We start from the raw sequence: 17,606 nt of genomic DNA on the forward strand, positions 1-17,606 counted from the left end.
CCAATTGTTCAAAGTTTGAAAATTTAAAATTTGGATCTGTCCCATTTGTAACTTCATATGTGAAGTTAATTTAGCCATTCCGCACAAGCATAGCACGATAGTTAAATGTATAATGCCCAAACCTCAGGTCATCCCCATTTAAACAGACTAGTTCATTGGGTCTGCTCTATAGAGTCAAGTGTAACTTCTGTATGCAGTGGCTTCCTCCATCAACTCATAGCCATGCAATCTCTTCGGAGTGTTAAGTAAACGACTTTCCATTTAGGCAGGTATTTTGGGGAATTTGTCTTACTACCAGAATTAATTAGTTCAATTCAATATGACAGGAACAATGATTAATAGTTATTGACAGGTAAACAATTCATCTCAAGCATACGACTGGACAATATTAATCTTGCACTGCATTCCTCTCAGGTATTTATAAGATAGTTCTGTGCTACCTATCAGGAAACAAGTTTCACAAAAGATCATAATGTACTTCTATTCAAAATATATTCTATTAGTTAGGAATCTACTGCACGTAAACATACTCATCAAAATCGTTACTAGTTCTCGCATATTTGAGTTAAGGATGTTGATTACAGATTAGCAATTGTTATACTTCATACATATGAAAATCAAAGTCAGTTCATGTATCTTATTGTGAGTACCTTTGGATTGTTTTGTGTCCATGACATCAAGTGGAGTTGTTTTTAAATTGCTGACAGGTGTATTGCTGGAGAATGGTGCCTCAAATTCTGGAACTTATTCAAAGAATACAAATAAAACATTTCTGTGATCATCTCCACTACGGTGGAAGATAAACACTGTAGCTTGCCTAATATCATGTCTAAGTTATCAGCCACAAAAACTGGATGCTGTGACAAGCATGGCAGAATATAATATGAAGCGAAGCAGTCTGCTAAAGTAATCCACCTATAATCAGTTCTAACAACTTATAAAAACATTCAGTTTCATTTCCATGCAAAGTCGAGATCTGTAAATATAGTTCATGCAAATATGACCTTTGAATCTGATTGGAGGGCTCAATCTGTCAGAACTTCAGAATGAATGTTTTTGAACACATCTTCAGCAACACAGAATCAATTTTTTTCTAACTTATCATAGTAGTACACAATGTGATACTGATTGGAACAAGTCAGAACTTCAAGGGTATGGAAGTGTATGGCCGAGTTAAATTGACAAAGTGACATGTGCTGCATTCCAATGATGTACGTGTCATCTTCAGACAATGTGAACATTCATGCTATCCATACATTTTTATGTACTACCTGAAATCTGCTTCCTTTGTGTAGAATCAAATTCATAATATTTTTTTGACGTGGTAGGTGATGAATCGACAATGAGGTGAATCTCAGGTTCTGTAATTTAGCAAGAGAAAATGAAAAGCAAATTCTGTCATAAAAACATAAAAAGTAAAAGGAGCAGGAGTAAGGCCATAATCAAATCTGCACCTCCCTTCAGTAAAATTTCACGTGAACATCCATAACAAAACCACATTACTGCCCAATCTCCATAGCCCTTGCCTCCTTTGGTACATGGAAGTTGCAGTCTTGAATATACTGAACAACTGCGCATTATTAACCTTCGAGGGGACAGAATTCAGAATATTCACCACTCTGAAATTTCTTCTCTCATATTTCTTAAATGGCTGAGCTCTCATCCTGAGACAATGGCTTCCTGGTCAAGGAAAACAACATCAACACTGGCAAGCCCTCAAAAATTGATCATTTCTCATTTTTCTAACCTTCAGAAAATACAGGTCCATTCCACTCAATCTCTATTCATAAGACTGCCCCCTCAGCCTAAAAATCAATATCACAAATCTTTGTTAAACAGCTACAAAAGTAAGTATATTCTTCCTGGATAAGGAAACAGACACTGTATATGGGACTTTAAGTGTGGTGTTGTCAAAACCCTATAAAATGAATGAAAATGCTCATTAATATGTTGCCCAATTGCAGAAAATAAAGTCATTTTGCACATTATAAATTTACTGGCAAATGAAAACATTAAATAAAAAGTGAACTGTAATGCATGTGAATAATTAATGCATTTCATGAACGAACTACAGAGGACTGACATATTATGTTATAAAAACAGACAAGAGCAAATATTAAACCCTTATTTATATCGATTCATTGTTTTGATATTTTGTTTCTGAGTTTATAATAATAAACAAACAATTGTGCTTTGTAAAATAGGTCATCAAGTGCCAATACTGCATATTTAGAGAAAATTGAACATTTGAGTGGGTTGTTCTGTTAGCAATAAATTAATTTATTTGAAAAAATACATCTAAATTTGATTTTATAACAAAGTTGAACTCAATTACTGAATTAAAGAAACTTAAGCCCTGCAACTGTTGACTAATTGGATGGCACACAGCACAAAAGTGAAATCTCAGCAAACAAACTTCTTGTTATTGTAACATGAAATTTCATGGCCTTATAGTTGTCCTGTATTCATCTAACCCTTATCTGCAGACAGTGGCCAGATAAAGATCTGTAGTACTTAAAAGGCATTTACTACTCACTATAATAAAGTCTCCAGAGTTGCTCAATATGATCTAAGCGTATAAACTGATGCAAGTAGAATATGAAAGCAACCAAAAGAAAGTAAGTGAAAGGAGATATAAAAATTTATAAAACAGTTAATCCAACTGAAAGAAGTAGCACACACATTAACTTCAAGTTGATCAAGACAATGCAAGAAATATATAATCACACAAATGTAAATACTAAAATGAAAAGGATTGATAGAGACAAAATGAGAACAAATTATGTCGAAGTGAATGACATCTTCAAAATGTGTGTTCAACTTTACTTGGCATATGTAATGAAGAAGAGTACGCTGACCCAGCAAAACAGCTCATCCATCCAAGTAAACGATGCTTTCTACAATGAAGTTCATGACTACATCATGCCCATAACTACAACTACCTGTGAATTCTTGGTTGTCCACGGCATCAGGTGCAGAAGTCGTACGTAAAGTGATAATATTTGAAATGATGGAGGATAATACCCCATATTCTGCAATGTAGTTTGGAAAAATGAAATAAGTTTTTTGACCATATGGAATTAATGATATCAACTGTACTAAAAGACATTTATACTTTCCATTTTCAAAACAGTTGATTAATTGTTCAGAAGTGGAAACAGACGTAATGTAATAACCACAGAACAGAGTCAGTCAGTAAAACTGGTCTGCTGTGAAATTTAACTAGTGAGCATCCTTTACAAAACCATCACGGTTTGATTTCAAAAAACAATTACAAGAATTGAATTATGTGTTTATTTTACACAAAGTCTACAAATTGAATTCAAATGAGATTGGGTCCTCAGTTTTGAAAATGTTCCAGTCTAATTTGCTGTCAGTACAAATATTATTTGAACACAAGCCAGCTCCTTTGGATTTTCCTTGTTTAGTCAATATATTTCAGAACATGATCAGCTAAGCATTCATACCAAACCCTGACAGTGGTGAGCATATTCTGATTGTTGTTTGAACACTGGGCAGCTTCCACTGCAGGACTGTGAGAGAACAATTATTGATACTTTTTCTGAGTCATAGCATATTTACGGTGTGCATATCAGAGAAAAGCTGAATTAAAATGATGTGAAGCTTTTTTTGAGAGTAAATACCACAACCATGATTATTGGAGTAGAACAATCAACATCTTAGCGCCTGAGAATATTAACTGATGGTAAAAAATGAAGGCAATTGTTTCAATTGCATAAAGTTTTGATTAATAATGTTCCCGTGAAGCATCTTGAAAACATTGTGATGCAAAAAAATGGTACATAAATGCAAGTTGTTTTGTTTTGAGTGTGAAAAATATTATGGCACATTATGCCGAAAGCAAAACGAAGGCATAACTGAACAAATTCAATATTAAAGCTTTAGCTCAGCATCAAGTCAAAATGTCATCAAAAACTTTGGTTGAAAAGCAAACTTGAGATTATGTGCTGATACAATTTCTTTCAATAGCTTGCACCAAACATTCATGATGGCTTAGTCCATTGCTAGGGAACACACCTGAGGCTTTTTCATTCCATTTCCTATAAACATGAAGTTAAAACAAAAGTGAACACCTAGTTCTTAGAAAGAAGTTCATAAAATCATGTGGGACATGAATTGGGTGAATCACCAAGGTCTTTTCCCCCCAGAGTGTGGGAGTCCAAAGCTAGAGGGTATATCAAGATGAGAGGGGAAAGTTTTAAAAAAACAAGAGGTAACATTTTTGTGCAGAGGGTGATGTCTGTATGGAACAACCTGCCAGAGGAAGTGGTGAAAGTGGGTACAATTACGACATTTAAAAGGCATCTGGATGCATGTATGAATAGAAGGGGCTTGGAGGGATATGGGTCAAATGCTGGCAAATGGGACTAGGTCAGATTGGCATGCCTGGTTGGCGTGGATGAGTTGGACTGAAGGGTCTGTTTCTGTGCTGTATGACTCTATACGACCAACGTTTTTCAAATTCCGCAATAGGACTTACATTGGATCCATTAAGTTTCCTTCTATGGATGTTTTCTTCCAGGAATCACAATCTTTCTCCACAAAAGATACAGGTCTCTGAGTCACTACAGCACTTCCTTTAGCTGATGCTCCTGAATTCTTTCAACAATCATCCCAATCTTCCTACTCAATAGTTGTAATGTTATCTCCTATAATTATTTGCCCGTTGTCCAATCTTCTTCCAAGATGATACTCAGAATGCCTGCTACATGCATTACAAAGTTCTTATGATCTCACTGACACTATGAACATGGAATAGAAAATGTAGGTTTTGACTTGAGCTAGGCAGCAAATTTAAGTTGGACCAATTTTATATTATTATTTTCTCCTTTAAATTTAGAAAACAATGATATTAAAACAAATAGTGCATGGAAATTTATGTTGCATACAACATCCTCAAACTTTTAGTTCAAAATATCACATTTTTACATGCAAAGTGTAGCCATATATGTATCTGATTTATTAAATCTTATATTCACAAGTCAAAAAATAAAGTACAGTTAAATAAGTCTGAAGGGAAAAGAAAACCAGTATTTTCGTGCAGATCCCTTCTAACAGCAGAGCTCTGGATCACAGTTTCAAAACAGATGGCCACTCCCTCACAGAAAGTAAGTGAGCAATGGTTTTATAAGGAAAAATCTGCTTAAACAGCTCATGTCAGAACAAACACAGTTGTGAGATTAGCTAGAAAAGGTCATGAAAAGAAAGCAAACTCCTCAGAGATAGCTGGGAGTGGAGAGGGCTAAATGACAGATCATGAAAGCAATCAACCCTTAGGTGTTAAAGCAGAGACATGTAGACAGAGAACTATATCATTTGACTTAGTGACTTTTTAAACATAAAAATTTAGATCCTGCTAAATAGGATGGGTTGAAAAAGATAGAAGCAGAGTGGCCAACTTATGGCAGGTACGGGAAGGAATGGAAATAAGAATGTAAGAAAGAGAGGAAGAGACATTTGAACAAAAAGAGAATGGCATAAAGAGAATACAAGAGAAACCCTATCATGAACAACAGAATTTATTGGGGAAATGAGGTGATGCATGGTATCTGACCCTATAGGAGTCATATGGTATGGCTGATGTTATGGATTAAAAAGGGCTTTCTCACTCAATGCCACAATCAGCTCACTCAATCAACGTTGTGTAATTTTATACTACTACTATTTAAACAGGTACATGAGTTAAAATAGAATTATCAAAAAGAATGTTCATATAAACAGATGTTTGGCAGTACAGAACTTGAATATTGCTGAAAAAGACAAATATTTTAGAAGCTTTTTTGTCTTCCTGTCATCAGATGAATACAAATTCATGGGGCAAACCAATATTGATACTGCATGAGTGCAGTGTGCTGATTAGCAGAACTATTGCCATGAATAACGCACCAATTAACACTGATTGATAGTTAATAGCAAAGTTTTGTTTTAATTTTCAACCAGTAGGTTGACTCTGATTGGTCAGGGAGAAATGAACTGTGGAATGACTGTCAGCTATTTTATTGAGCTCAAGTAGTGCAATGTGTTTACACGTTCTATCTGTTAGCAAAAAACACAGCCCTGTCTATTAACCTATGTAGCTTCTGTTACACACAAGTGCATCACATGGAGACTAAGTGACGATCCTAAATTGGTTGACAGTGTAATTCTTCGTACACTCAGGATTATCCAAGACATGTGGTTCTTTAGTTGGACAACAACAAACATTAGATGTTGTCTAGAGTTTGCAAATGTGGGTCTTTATGTCTTAATTCAACAATACTCAACATTCATACACTTAAACAGCAAATACGCCATTTGGAGACATTTTTCTTAAATGCAGGACAATGCATTGGGTCTGGAAAGTAAAGATAGAAATGCAACCCAGTGATTAAAGTTCAGTTAAGATACTACATAATGACTCACCAAATATGTACCATATTGGTTTGTTGCTTCATCAGCAAATCATGCAGTGAGTAAAATAGTAGCCAGAAATATGGAGCTAATCCTATTGCTTCATTGGAAGTGAAATGGATTTCTGCTAAACACACAGTAATGCCAATAGAACAGGAACAACTCAGAAATTTCTATGTCAGTAAGGGCAGGAGACAGGATGACGGCAGTATAGTACAAACGTCACCAGACTAGCAATGAGTCTCACATTAATGCTCTGGTATTATGGTTTGAAATCCCACCACGGCAGTTAGTAAAATTTAAAGATGTTGAATAATCTAGAATTATAAGTGTTGTAGTTTGAAGAGTAGATACAGAAATTAATAGTCAGATAAATAGTCACACAGAGCCGAAGACACCGACAAAGGATTAGAAAAACTCCAACGTGTATACTGTAATCAAGTCATTTAATATTGATGCATCGTAACTATAGTAAACTGAATAGGAAGATAATCATCCACACACACACAATTGGAATACCTGCAATGTCAGGAACCATAATCATGTAGTAAAGGGTTTTATGATGGATTGGGTGAAACCCCTCTGCAACATGAAGGGATGTATACTGTTGATACTGCAGATTCAAAAAGGAGTATTTAACCTGCAGAAGAGATGATTGCCTTGGCTGGATGAGGTGAGGTGCTTTCAGAAATGGCATCCATCCTATTGTTGCAAACTGTCAGATGGTGGATTAATGGGACAAACGTGACCCAGTGCAAAGGAATGCGCACTAGGATAAGAGTATTTTGCCTTTTAATGCACTAGTGAGAACACGCCAGGCAGCTGTTAAAGCCTGTAATCATTGCACCTATTCTATAACTAATGAGACAGCAAGTTGTATAAACATATGATTCAAATTGTGATCAGGAAAGAAGTCTCTTGGAATGCTGTTTCCTCTATGCACACTTTCAGAATAAATCTGTTGTTTTGTTTAAACCAGCAATCATCTCCATTTTCAGTAGTGTTTTAGATTACTTCATAAAAAGATAGTCTCAGTAACAATTCTATGGTCACAAGGGATTTTTTTTGTAAAAATCCCATCATTTCACTCATACCATTTACAGAGAAAAATCTGCCATCCTTACCCAGATTTGGCTCCAGAATCTCAGCATTGTGGTTGAATTTTAACTGTGCACTGAAATGACCTATCAAACCAACCATTCAGTTTAAAGGCAATTAGGAATGGGCCACAAATGCTGGCCTTGTCAGTATTGCCAAAATCCCATTAAACCAAAAAAAAATCCCAGAAGAACTGCAGACGCTGTAAATCAGGAACAAGAACAGAAGTTGCTGCAAAAGCTCAGCAGGTCTGGCAGCATCTGTGAAGAAAAAATCTGAGTTAACGTTTTGAGTCTGGTGAGCCTCTCTCTCAGGACCCAGATCTGAGGAAAGGTCACTGGACCCAAAACGTTAACCCTGATTTTTTTTTCCCCACAGACGCTGCCAGACCTGCTGAGCTTTTCCAGCAACTTCTGTTCTTGTTCCCATTAAAACAAAATGTTTCTATATAATATACGATCATCAGATAGCAGATATGCAGTCATGCTATACTTGATTTAAACAGAATTACAAAGGATTAAATGTAGAATAAGAGTAAAGAACAATGGGTGTGATACAGTATGTTATCTGAGCGAAGTACTTTGTTAAAACTCAACTATAAACAAAATCAGTTTATGGCTCAAATAATGTATTTTAACCAAGTGTTCTTGTCAATTGCTAAATGAAATGGAATTTACTGACAAGTGAATTAAGGAATTGAATTGATGCAATTAATGTAATTACAGTACTTATAAACATATTGCATTGTGATGTGGCACAGTGAAGAAGTCATGATATTTATTTTAAATATATTAATGGCACTACCTGGGAACTGTTGGTTATCCATTGTTTCAGGTTCGGAAGTAGTGTGTGAAAATGAGTCTTTGGAGGATGGTTCCTCATGTTCTGTTTTTATTCCCCAAAAAAAAACAAACACACCTTTTATCACATCTGAAAACAATTCTTCATAGAGGGAACAAAGCAACATACTCAACATTCGTAGAAATGCTTAATTTGGCCCAAGGAGCACAATTCATGCAAACAGTAGGCAGACTAAATTTCAGATAATGAGTTGTGTAGCAGCTGCACCAATATGCTTCAGAAAGGCAACAGTGCATAAAATTCATGCTGCAACACAAATTGACATTTTTTGCATAATGCCTGTGGTCAAAGCAGAAGATGTGGGAATAGAAAATACACATAATATTCTGCATGATGCAGGTAACCAGCCAAAAAAGACACATGGACAAACAAAGTAGTTCTTCCAAGCAATGATTTGTCTCTTATTTAAATAAGATGTTGTAACCATGCAAGATAGACTTCACTTATGCTTGAATACATTGCATATAAATGCTGTACTAAGCCATTGAGCTGACAATGCACTTTGTGCTGGTGCATGCTCATGTGTGACAAATGAATGTATCTCTCAGCAGTGAATAAGCCATTGAGCATATTGTACTGATGTAAATATTTGAAAATAATATGCAAAATGAATACGCTCATTTCAATAGTTACAGCGAAATTGCTTCCCATGCTGTATTTTCTCAGCTACCTTTGAACCGGTCCAAGTCCGTGACACCAAGTTTGGAAGCCAAATTTGAAATGGATGAAAGTGAACTAGTAGCGGAAGGAACTTCGGGTTCTGCAATGTTGTTCACAGAAACAAAAGAAAATGTCTAATTGCTAGTATTATGTCAGGTCATAGTAATTGTGCTAAGATTGTATGAACATATGAATGATGGCAAACAACAAATGGCCTATCCATCATCCTGCTCCACACAGTTGTACTATCTCGTGTATCACACTATACACACTCCAACACATCCAGAAAACCAACTCCTAGCAGAGACCTAAACAAAAACTCATAGTAATATGGGCAACCAAATCAGAAATGTGCCCATCTACCAAATTCCCACACACCCCACCCAACACCACACCCCCGCAAATATTGCAACTAGTCACGAAGTTCACTCTAATCATGAATTATCTGCAGTACCTACTTTTCATAACAGATGTCTTCTGCCTCAGCAGAAACAAATGGAAAAAGTCACTATATAAATTCACTAAATTGATGACATAACCCTGTTGTAATCATTTACTATCAATTGATAATATCTCATTTGGCTAAACAAAATGCACTTACTGAAAATCTATGGCAAATTACGTTTATTTTAAGATAATGCATTTTAATCTTGAGCAAAAACTTCAGGTTAAGGGCAAGAATATTTTTAAAAAGGCATCTAGAAGATGGATGCTTAAAATTCATTCAATTTTGAAACACAAAACACATCTTGTATTAACAATTTTAAAAGCTTTTAAGGCAAAGGCATACACATAATCTGTGATGTTTGTTTTTAGACCCAAAACCTCCTATTGACAAATCAATATAATTCAACCAATTAGAACCGGTTAAAAGAAACAGTGAAGAATAAGGCTTTAAGATATAAACATGAAACAACATTCTTCAAAGGATACTTATTATTTCTTAATGGAGCACCAAGAAATAAATCAGCATAACAGAACCAGAAATGCAGTTTATCCAAACCACCAAAAATAAATAGGAGCAATTTACTAACTGCGACACAGGCAACTGTAGGAAACAAAAATTCTTCCCTTGTGAAGTAACTATTTCCGTATTTAGATGGCTATTGGCTAAACAATCCTCCTGTCTGAAATAACGAGCCTGGATATAATTTAGTATTCAGGTAACTTACCTTTTAAAGCAGTTCTCTGACTGCAGACATGCTACTTCATACTCAGCAAGAGTTGCATTTCTGGTAAATGCAATGTTATTGGTGCAATGTTTCTTTAAAGTTTCACTAATCATTAAATCTGATTTGCAAGCACTTAATTCATATTATTACAGTATACTGACTTGCAATGTAGGAAGCCAAAATTTTTAGAGATGGCACATATAATTCCCTGTATAAAAAGCAGTTCTACAATACAATTATCAAACTACTAGTGAATATCTACATGCCTGGGGCAACATGTTCAGAAGCTGGAGTGACGAGTGATAGGTTGGAGGATCATGACTTAATTCTGTGATCCTTTTTTCACTGAAGCAAGTAAAACTGATGTGCACACTGTGCTGAAAATCAAATGTAATATTTTTGGGTGACCAAGGCATTATCCAAGCCAGTGTAATGGAATGAAGCACAAACAAGCTATGTAACAGGAGTGACAGAAAACTGCTTTGAAGTAATGATGCTATATTGAAAAGAAGATAGTTAAACTTGACAGTCTGAGAAAGAACCTAAGGAACTACTTCTTTCCCAATAGTGGAGAAAAGAAAACACAGACAAGGATAACAATGGACACTCAAGGACCTCAAGCACTATGCATGATAGCTAATTTTCCAGTTAACATTCATTTTGCAAAGGAACTCTCCGTCCTCGTGCTCAATTCATGCTGAGCCTCTCTTTTTTCAATTCAAACTGACATTCTTGTCCTACTCCATCCCAAGCAACGTCTTCCCTACTCGAAGTTCTTGACGCCCACATGCACCCCAACGGTTTATTCTGATACTTGCCTTTTGGTGCCAGTATTATATTTTATCTTCTTTTATTGTGCTTTTCTCCTCACCAATCCTTGCTATTGATACACCTCATTTTATTATGTTTATTGATTTAAAAAAAATCCTATTTTACGAGACATCCTGTGAAAACATGTAGCAGTCTATAATTCTCAGAAAGAGTAACAGCTGGGAGGCTGAAGCCAGAAATGATGCTAAAAAGGGGAAACCAAAGTGACAGCAACATTTTGACCATGAATGGATGGATAGATACAGTAGCTGCCCTGTAAAATCAGTGGCTGCCTGAGCAGGAAGTCAGTCTGCATACAGAGCATGTTCAGAAGTCCCAAATAGAAAAACTAAGATTTCCACTTGGAATACCTCATGGTATTAACTGTTCTTTAAAAAAGGGTAAATGGGAAGAATATGCCAAAAATTGATTTCTAGTTTTGTTCAAAAGTTAAAATTTTCAGAGGACAGAACGCCTTCCTGTGCTTTGGTAAGGAAATAACAAAAATCATGAATTCACCAAGAGATAGAACACAAAGAACAAAAGCAGAGACTGCACTGGTAAGAACTATAACAGTTCAAGGTAGATCAAGACAGGTTTTCTCATCTTACCACATATTACAATTAATTCACCGGAGCTTATTACACTGCATTCCTCAATCCTTAGATTTTAATGCTTCCAATATGGAATACATGCTATATACAAACATTATAGCATTCTCAAATCAGTATTATTGGCATGTACTTTGCAGTATAAATAAGCACAAGCAATGTACTAGAAATGACCATATCACTTTGAAAAGATGCTTGCCATTGTACTGTGAATAAAATACATTAAAACCTCAAATTCCTTAATTCAGTATAGACATTGTAAACAACACTGGCCAATGGCCAAAACTGTGATCACACCACTTTCAAATGAGTTCAGATTGCAACATATACAATGCTTTGATGCAACAATACACCATACAAGCAACAAAAGGCATTTTATGTTTATGGTTTCTCATGCAGTGTGTTGTCAATTTCAGTCAGATAGGTTTGAAACAGAGTTAGAGCTCTTGACCCACAAACAAGAAAAATCAGCCCAGTTTTCTTTCACATCTCTACAGAACCTGTTCAAAAGTAGTCCACAGGCAAATACCTGTGAATAGATCATTTGTCTACATATTTTCTGAAGGAATGAATCAAATCATCCAATCATCTTTGGATAATTTTTGACAAATACCGAGCATGGAAACACTTGGAGTCACTTTGCATACCAAATCATATCATATCACATCACATCGTATCATATCCTATAAGATATCACAGCATTTCATTAAAACACTGCATACCAACCTTGAAACTTATAACCTACAAACAGGTCAAACATGACAGCAATGTATATACGTATGCACAGTACACTGAAAATGCATGCATTATTTATGCTGGAAGACGAAGCCTGCATATTGATGCATCACTGAACTACCTGTGAATTCCTGATTATTCACGGCATCAAAATCTGATGTTGAATGGAAAGGTCCATGGCTGGATGATGGTTTCTCAGGTTCTGCAATTTTGTTTCAAAGAAAGCAAATAAATACCCTGAACATACACATGTTAATTTACGCATGACATTTATGGTTGAAGTAGAATAGCATTGAATAACTTGGCAATGCACAACATTTTGGTGCAGTGAGTTGATGCAACACAAGCAGGATTATCTTGACTAAGAACAAAAAACAAGTCATCACAAATGTTCAATGAGAAAAAAGGAAGAGATTTTCATTTCTGCAGAGTACTGGATGCATGAAATGGACTTCCAGTTATAAAAGAAAACCTGATGTGGAGTAGAATAATAATTCTTTAAAAAAAGTTGGATCAATATTGATGTGGATTATTTTGTTTAGCCAAAATAAAAACTGACATACATATGTTAGTGACATGGAATATGCAGACATCACTACAAAGAGAAATGAAAGCTCCTCAGTGGAACAGAAACACAGATTAGGAGCAGAAGCAGGCTACTTAGACCCTAATGCCTACTCAGTCATTAAATAAGTTCAAAACTCAATCAGCTGTGAATTCTATATTCCCATCTACCCCAACAAACTTTGATGTACCTGCCTAATAAGAATCAACCTACCTACACCTTAAAAATCTTCAATGGGTTTACCTCCAGTACCTCAGAAGCAGAAAATTCCAACATCACAGAACCATCTGATAGAATAAAAATTATCCCCATCTCTGACCAGGATGGGAGAACCCCATTTTTTTTTTAAAAAAGGGCTCTCTAATTCTGGACTCACCAAAGTAGGAAACATCCTTTCCACGTGAGCCTGGTCAAATTTGTTCCGGTTCTTATACACCTCTTATTCACCCCTCAATTTGGGATGTGACGATGTCCAAAAGGGTTCTGGGTGCCCAGTTTCCTAAGTCACTGAATGCGAGCATGCAGGGGCAACAAGCAAAAAGGAAAGCAAATGGTATGTTGGCTTTAACTGCAGAAGTATTTGGGTATGGGATAAAGGAATCGTGTTGCAGTTGTACAAAAATTGTATGTAATTATGAGGCCACACCTTAAATAGTTTGTACAAGTTTGGACTGCTTAGCCAAGGATGGATATACTTCCAACTGAGGCTCTGCAATGAAGGTTCAGTCCCTGGCATTGTGAACTTGTCCTTTGTGGACAGACTGAGGAGTTGGTTCTAATAGTCTTCAGCATTTAGAAGAGAGGAAATCTCGTTGCAGTGTACAAATCTTTACAGGGTGCAACAGGATAGGCACAGGGTCTCAGAATAAAAGGACTCCAAAGATGGGGGATATTCCTTTGAATCGTTGAAATTTTCTGCCCTAGAGGGTAGTAAAGGCTCAAATCAATGATTGCACGCAAGCTAAAGTTATAGATTTCTAGCCCTTAAAAGATGTCAATGGATATGGGGTTAATGCAGGAAGATGGCATTGAGAAGTTTGACCTCAGTCCAGTTGAATGGCAGAACCCGCTTGAGGAGCTGAATGGTCTAGTTCTGCACTTGCTTTCTAGGTTCCTATTATTTGCAGAAAACACAGCTGAATGAGTTTCAGACAGAAAAAGGTTAAGCGTTATTGTGTTCAGGGGATATTGTGGTATATTAATTAAACCATTCAGCATAAAATCAAAGATACAACATCTATCACTATAATAATAAAATGTGAGGCTGGATGAACACAGCAGGCCCAGCAGCATCTCAGGAGCACAAAACATCTATCACTATATTCGTCGTTGGTCAGAGAGGATTTTAAAAGTACTACGTCCACACTTGGTATCACCACATCATTAATGAAACAGTGATCTTCAAAAAGGGATCAGTGGAAATTACAAGAATGATTCTTAGCTTGAGGAGGCTCAGATACTGATGCAGGCTTAAAGACCTTGTCTAAGTACTCTGGAGCAAGGGAGATTTCATTATCAGCTATCCATCATTTTGAGCAGAACATTTACTGAAGATCACATTTCTGCATTTGACAACAGCTAATTTTCAATCCATTGGTCTTTGTCCACATGGGCAGAATATCTCACAAGATATTAGGTTCCAAAGTGTAGGATTTGTTTCTTTTTCTGTCCTTTTCTTTCACTCTATCACCACTGAGGCATTAGAACTTCAACTCTGGCAATTTGATGGATAGGTTGTCGCTAGTAACCAGAAAAAGCTCCTCCCCATTATTGGTATCAATGTTACCAGGTTCCAAGGAGAGCTTCAGTCTATGCCCTCTTTGTTCTTTCTTGAAGCTTTGGCCATTTTATAATCAAGTAAGTAAGAAAGTGCAGGGGAAATGACTTTTACCCACGTGGACATTGGTATTGGTTTGACAGCTCTTCCATTGATGTTGCAGAGGTACTGCTGAAGGAATATCTACAGTATTCTTGCGTGTGAAACACAGTCCCGGTCTCATTTCCGTACAGAAGGATAGTGATGACAACTGTTCCGCGCACAAAGACTCTTGTTAAAATAAAACAGAACGCACTGGAAAAACTCAGTACGTCTGGCACCAACCTAAGTTCCAAAACGTTATGTGGGACTCAAAATGTCACCTCTGTTTCTCTCCCCACAAATGCTGCCAGAACTGTTGAGCTTCCTAAAGTACTTTTTGCTTTATTTTAGATTTACGGTATCCACAGTATTTTGTTTTTGTTTCATATGGAGAATTCTGAATTTCCATTGACATCATGTTTTCTTGGAATCCTCAATGACAGTTTTATATTGTGGAGGACCAAAAGGACAATGTTTAAAGTTATATAAGAATAGAAGAATGGAAATGATAGGTAGGCTCTCCTTCCTCAGAGGTAATGATATGCACACTGGTGCCTGATATGGGACAAAGGTCACAGCATGAAGGTAAATGTCTTGATAAATAACGCTTGGTCAATGTAATTGTCCAGATCAGTTTCCATTGGAGAAAAAAAATCCTTGCCATATTTTCCTTCTTTCTGGTCCTGGGATCCCCCTATTGATTCAAGTTGGGGCAGGCTTGATGGACCAGCTCACCTTTTCTTCCTATCTTCCTTCAATGGCATGTTTAGGTATCACTGTGTAAACACTTGTAGGAAGTAAGTATGAACTGTGAATCTCCATGTTGCAATGCTTGAACTGTATTAGGAAGGAAAGAGATAATAGAAAATACTTTTCTTATGGAAAACGAGATGAATAAATGGACAGGCTAATAGATGTGCCATCTTATATCATGGATGGACACATTTAAACACCACTGCCTTTAGCGTGGACACAGACCACACATCTTCCCTTTTGGTGAGCCAGTCATTGTATGCAGACATATACAGAAAGATACAACCAAATAAAAAGTAGGAGGAATAGGTTTATATTGTGGAAGTGAAAATGAACCAAAAATATAATACTTTGTGGTATTTCACCAAATCTGTTGACTTTGACTTAGTTACATGCAAGATTTTAGTGTCCATGTAATACGCTTCATGCAAGCGCACCGATTAAATAACGAGACAATCATAACATTTATTGATTCCATAACAGTGCATTCAATTAACTCTTGGCAGCCAATGACAAGTTGACTTGCTCTGTAAAAGCATATTTTATATATTGTGTACTGGACATGCACCACATTAGTTAATAATATCCAAATCCTTAGAAGATGCAAAAGCATTACCAATGACAGTTGTTGATAAATACAACATGCATTTTGCTGCAATTAAGAAAAAAAACTCTCATCCACATTAGCTCTTTTTACAACTACCTGAGAACTTCTGGGTTTCCACAGGATCTAAAGCAGATGTCGTGCCTGAAGTGAATAAAAATTAACTGTTGACGGATTTTACTTGGGTTGCTGCATGATACATCAGGAGAAAACAAATAACTTCCACAAATTAAGTAAACTAACATAGCAAATTTAGTACAATAAGAAGTCATAATATAACAAATATACATCACATCAAAATTAGGTTGGCCAGAAATAAGTTATATTCTAAGCAATTAATTTAGTAAATAGGCATTAAACCTTAGCACTAATACGATTAATTAACCACGTTTAAAAGGAAAAGGCATTGATTCAAATATGACAATGAATCCAAAACAGTAAGTCCACACACTTAAACCCATTCTTTATTTGGCATCCTACACAACAAAAGCTGAAGGGTGAGATTAGAGGGAAGAGTCACTGGACCCTAAATGCTAACTTTGCTTTCTCTCCACAAATGCTGAGAGACCTGCCAAGTTTCTCCAACAATTTCAGTTCTTGTTGTTGAGCAGCTACATGTGCAGTCATGAGATCAAGAATATGGCGGTCAAACTGTGATTGGCTGTCACTGACCTTTGCAAAAAATAAGTTCTGTGTTTGTTCAAGGTTCACAGTCTCCCAGTTCCAATATTAAGTTCTCACAAACTAAAGTTTAAATAATCAGATTTCAGAACATGCTGGTAGGAAATTTCATACTAAGATTATCAACTCAAATTTATCGAAGGACAGATAGAGAAAATGTCTATTTTTCCAGAGAGGAATTTGACAAAAATGAAAGTATTTCAATTGCATGATATTTTTGTGCCTCGCTGATTGACAGAATGCCTACAGTAACCTCTCAAGGCTTTAAAATATACACTCATATGACTACTGCATTAAAATGTAATTTCACCAGCTGAAACAAAAAAAATGAAAATACACACAAGATGTTGCAAATTGATTTGGAACAGATCAGAAATAATTCATCACCACACACAATCACATCTTTTCCAGAAAGTTATTATCAGAACTACCTGGGAGATGCTGCTTGTCCACAGCAGTATGACCAGAAGTTGTACTTAATACAGTGAATGGCAAAGTGGTAGAAGGTGGTGTTGTCACAGGTTCTGTAATGCATTTTAGAAAAATACATTGAAACAGTTTGCTGGTCAAGCAGAGAGAAACTGACATCATTGGAAAAAGAATTTATCATAAGTTAACTGGAAGAGGAATCTAATTTGCATTTCAACATACAAAACACTATGTACTGACAAGTGCAATATTAGCACACAGGTCAATTCATAGAGCATCCTGCTGTTTACTAAGCAGGATAGATGCTTAAAGATTCCAAATGTAAGTCCATTTATTGTATTGTGATCTGAGAGTCCAA

General features: G+C 36.2%; 1 protein-coding gene across 20 annotated transcripts in view; it reads right to left on the bottom strand.

The window, feature by feature from the left end:
- LOC125457120 (target of Nesh-SH3) overlaps positions 1–17,606 on the bottom strand; it is a 313,067-nt gene that overhangs the window by 176,273 nt on the left and 119,188 nt on the right. For 18 of the 20 annotated variants that reach the window (XM_048540869.2, XM_048540866.2, XM_048540863.2 and 15 more), the window contains exons 14-21: positions 17,251–17,343; positions 16,235–16,282; positions 12,480–12,560; positions 9,041–9,130; positions 8,314–8,394; positions 2,943–3,032; positions 1,272–1,361; positions 651–743 (exon numbers count right to left, since the gene is read on the bottom strand). In XM_048540869.2, coding sequence (XP_048396826.2) covers positions 651–743; positions 1,272–1,361; positions 2,943–3,032; positions 8,314–8,394; positions 9,041–9,130; positions 12,480–12,560; positions 16,235–16,282; positions 17,251–17,343 — 666 coding nt within the window. The remainder of the gene's footprint in view (positions 1–650; positions 744–1,271; positions 1,362–2,942; positions 3,033–8,313; positions 8,395–9,040; positions 9,131–12,479; positions 12,561–16,234; positions 16,283–17,250; positions 17,344–17,606) is intronic. The other 2 variants (XM_048540862.2, XM_048540881.2) reach the window with 2 other exon arrangements.

This window comes from Stegostoma tigrinum, chromosome 12 (genome assembly GCF_030684315.1).
Source record: "Stegostoma tigrinum isolate sSteTig4 chromosome 12, sSteTig4.hap1, whole genome shotgun sequence".
Lineage (NCBI taxonomy): Eukaryota > Metazoa > Chordata > Chondrichthyes > Orectolobiformes > Stegostomatidae > Stegostoma > Stegostoma tigrinum.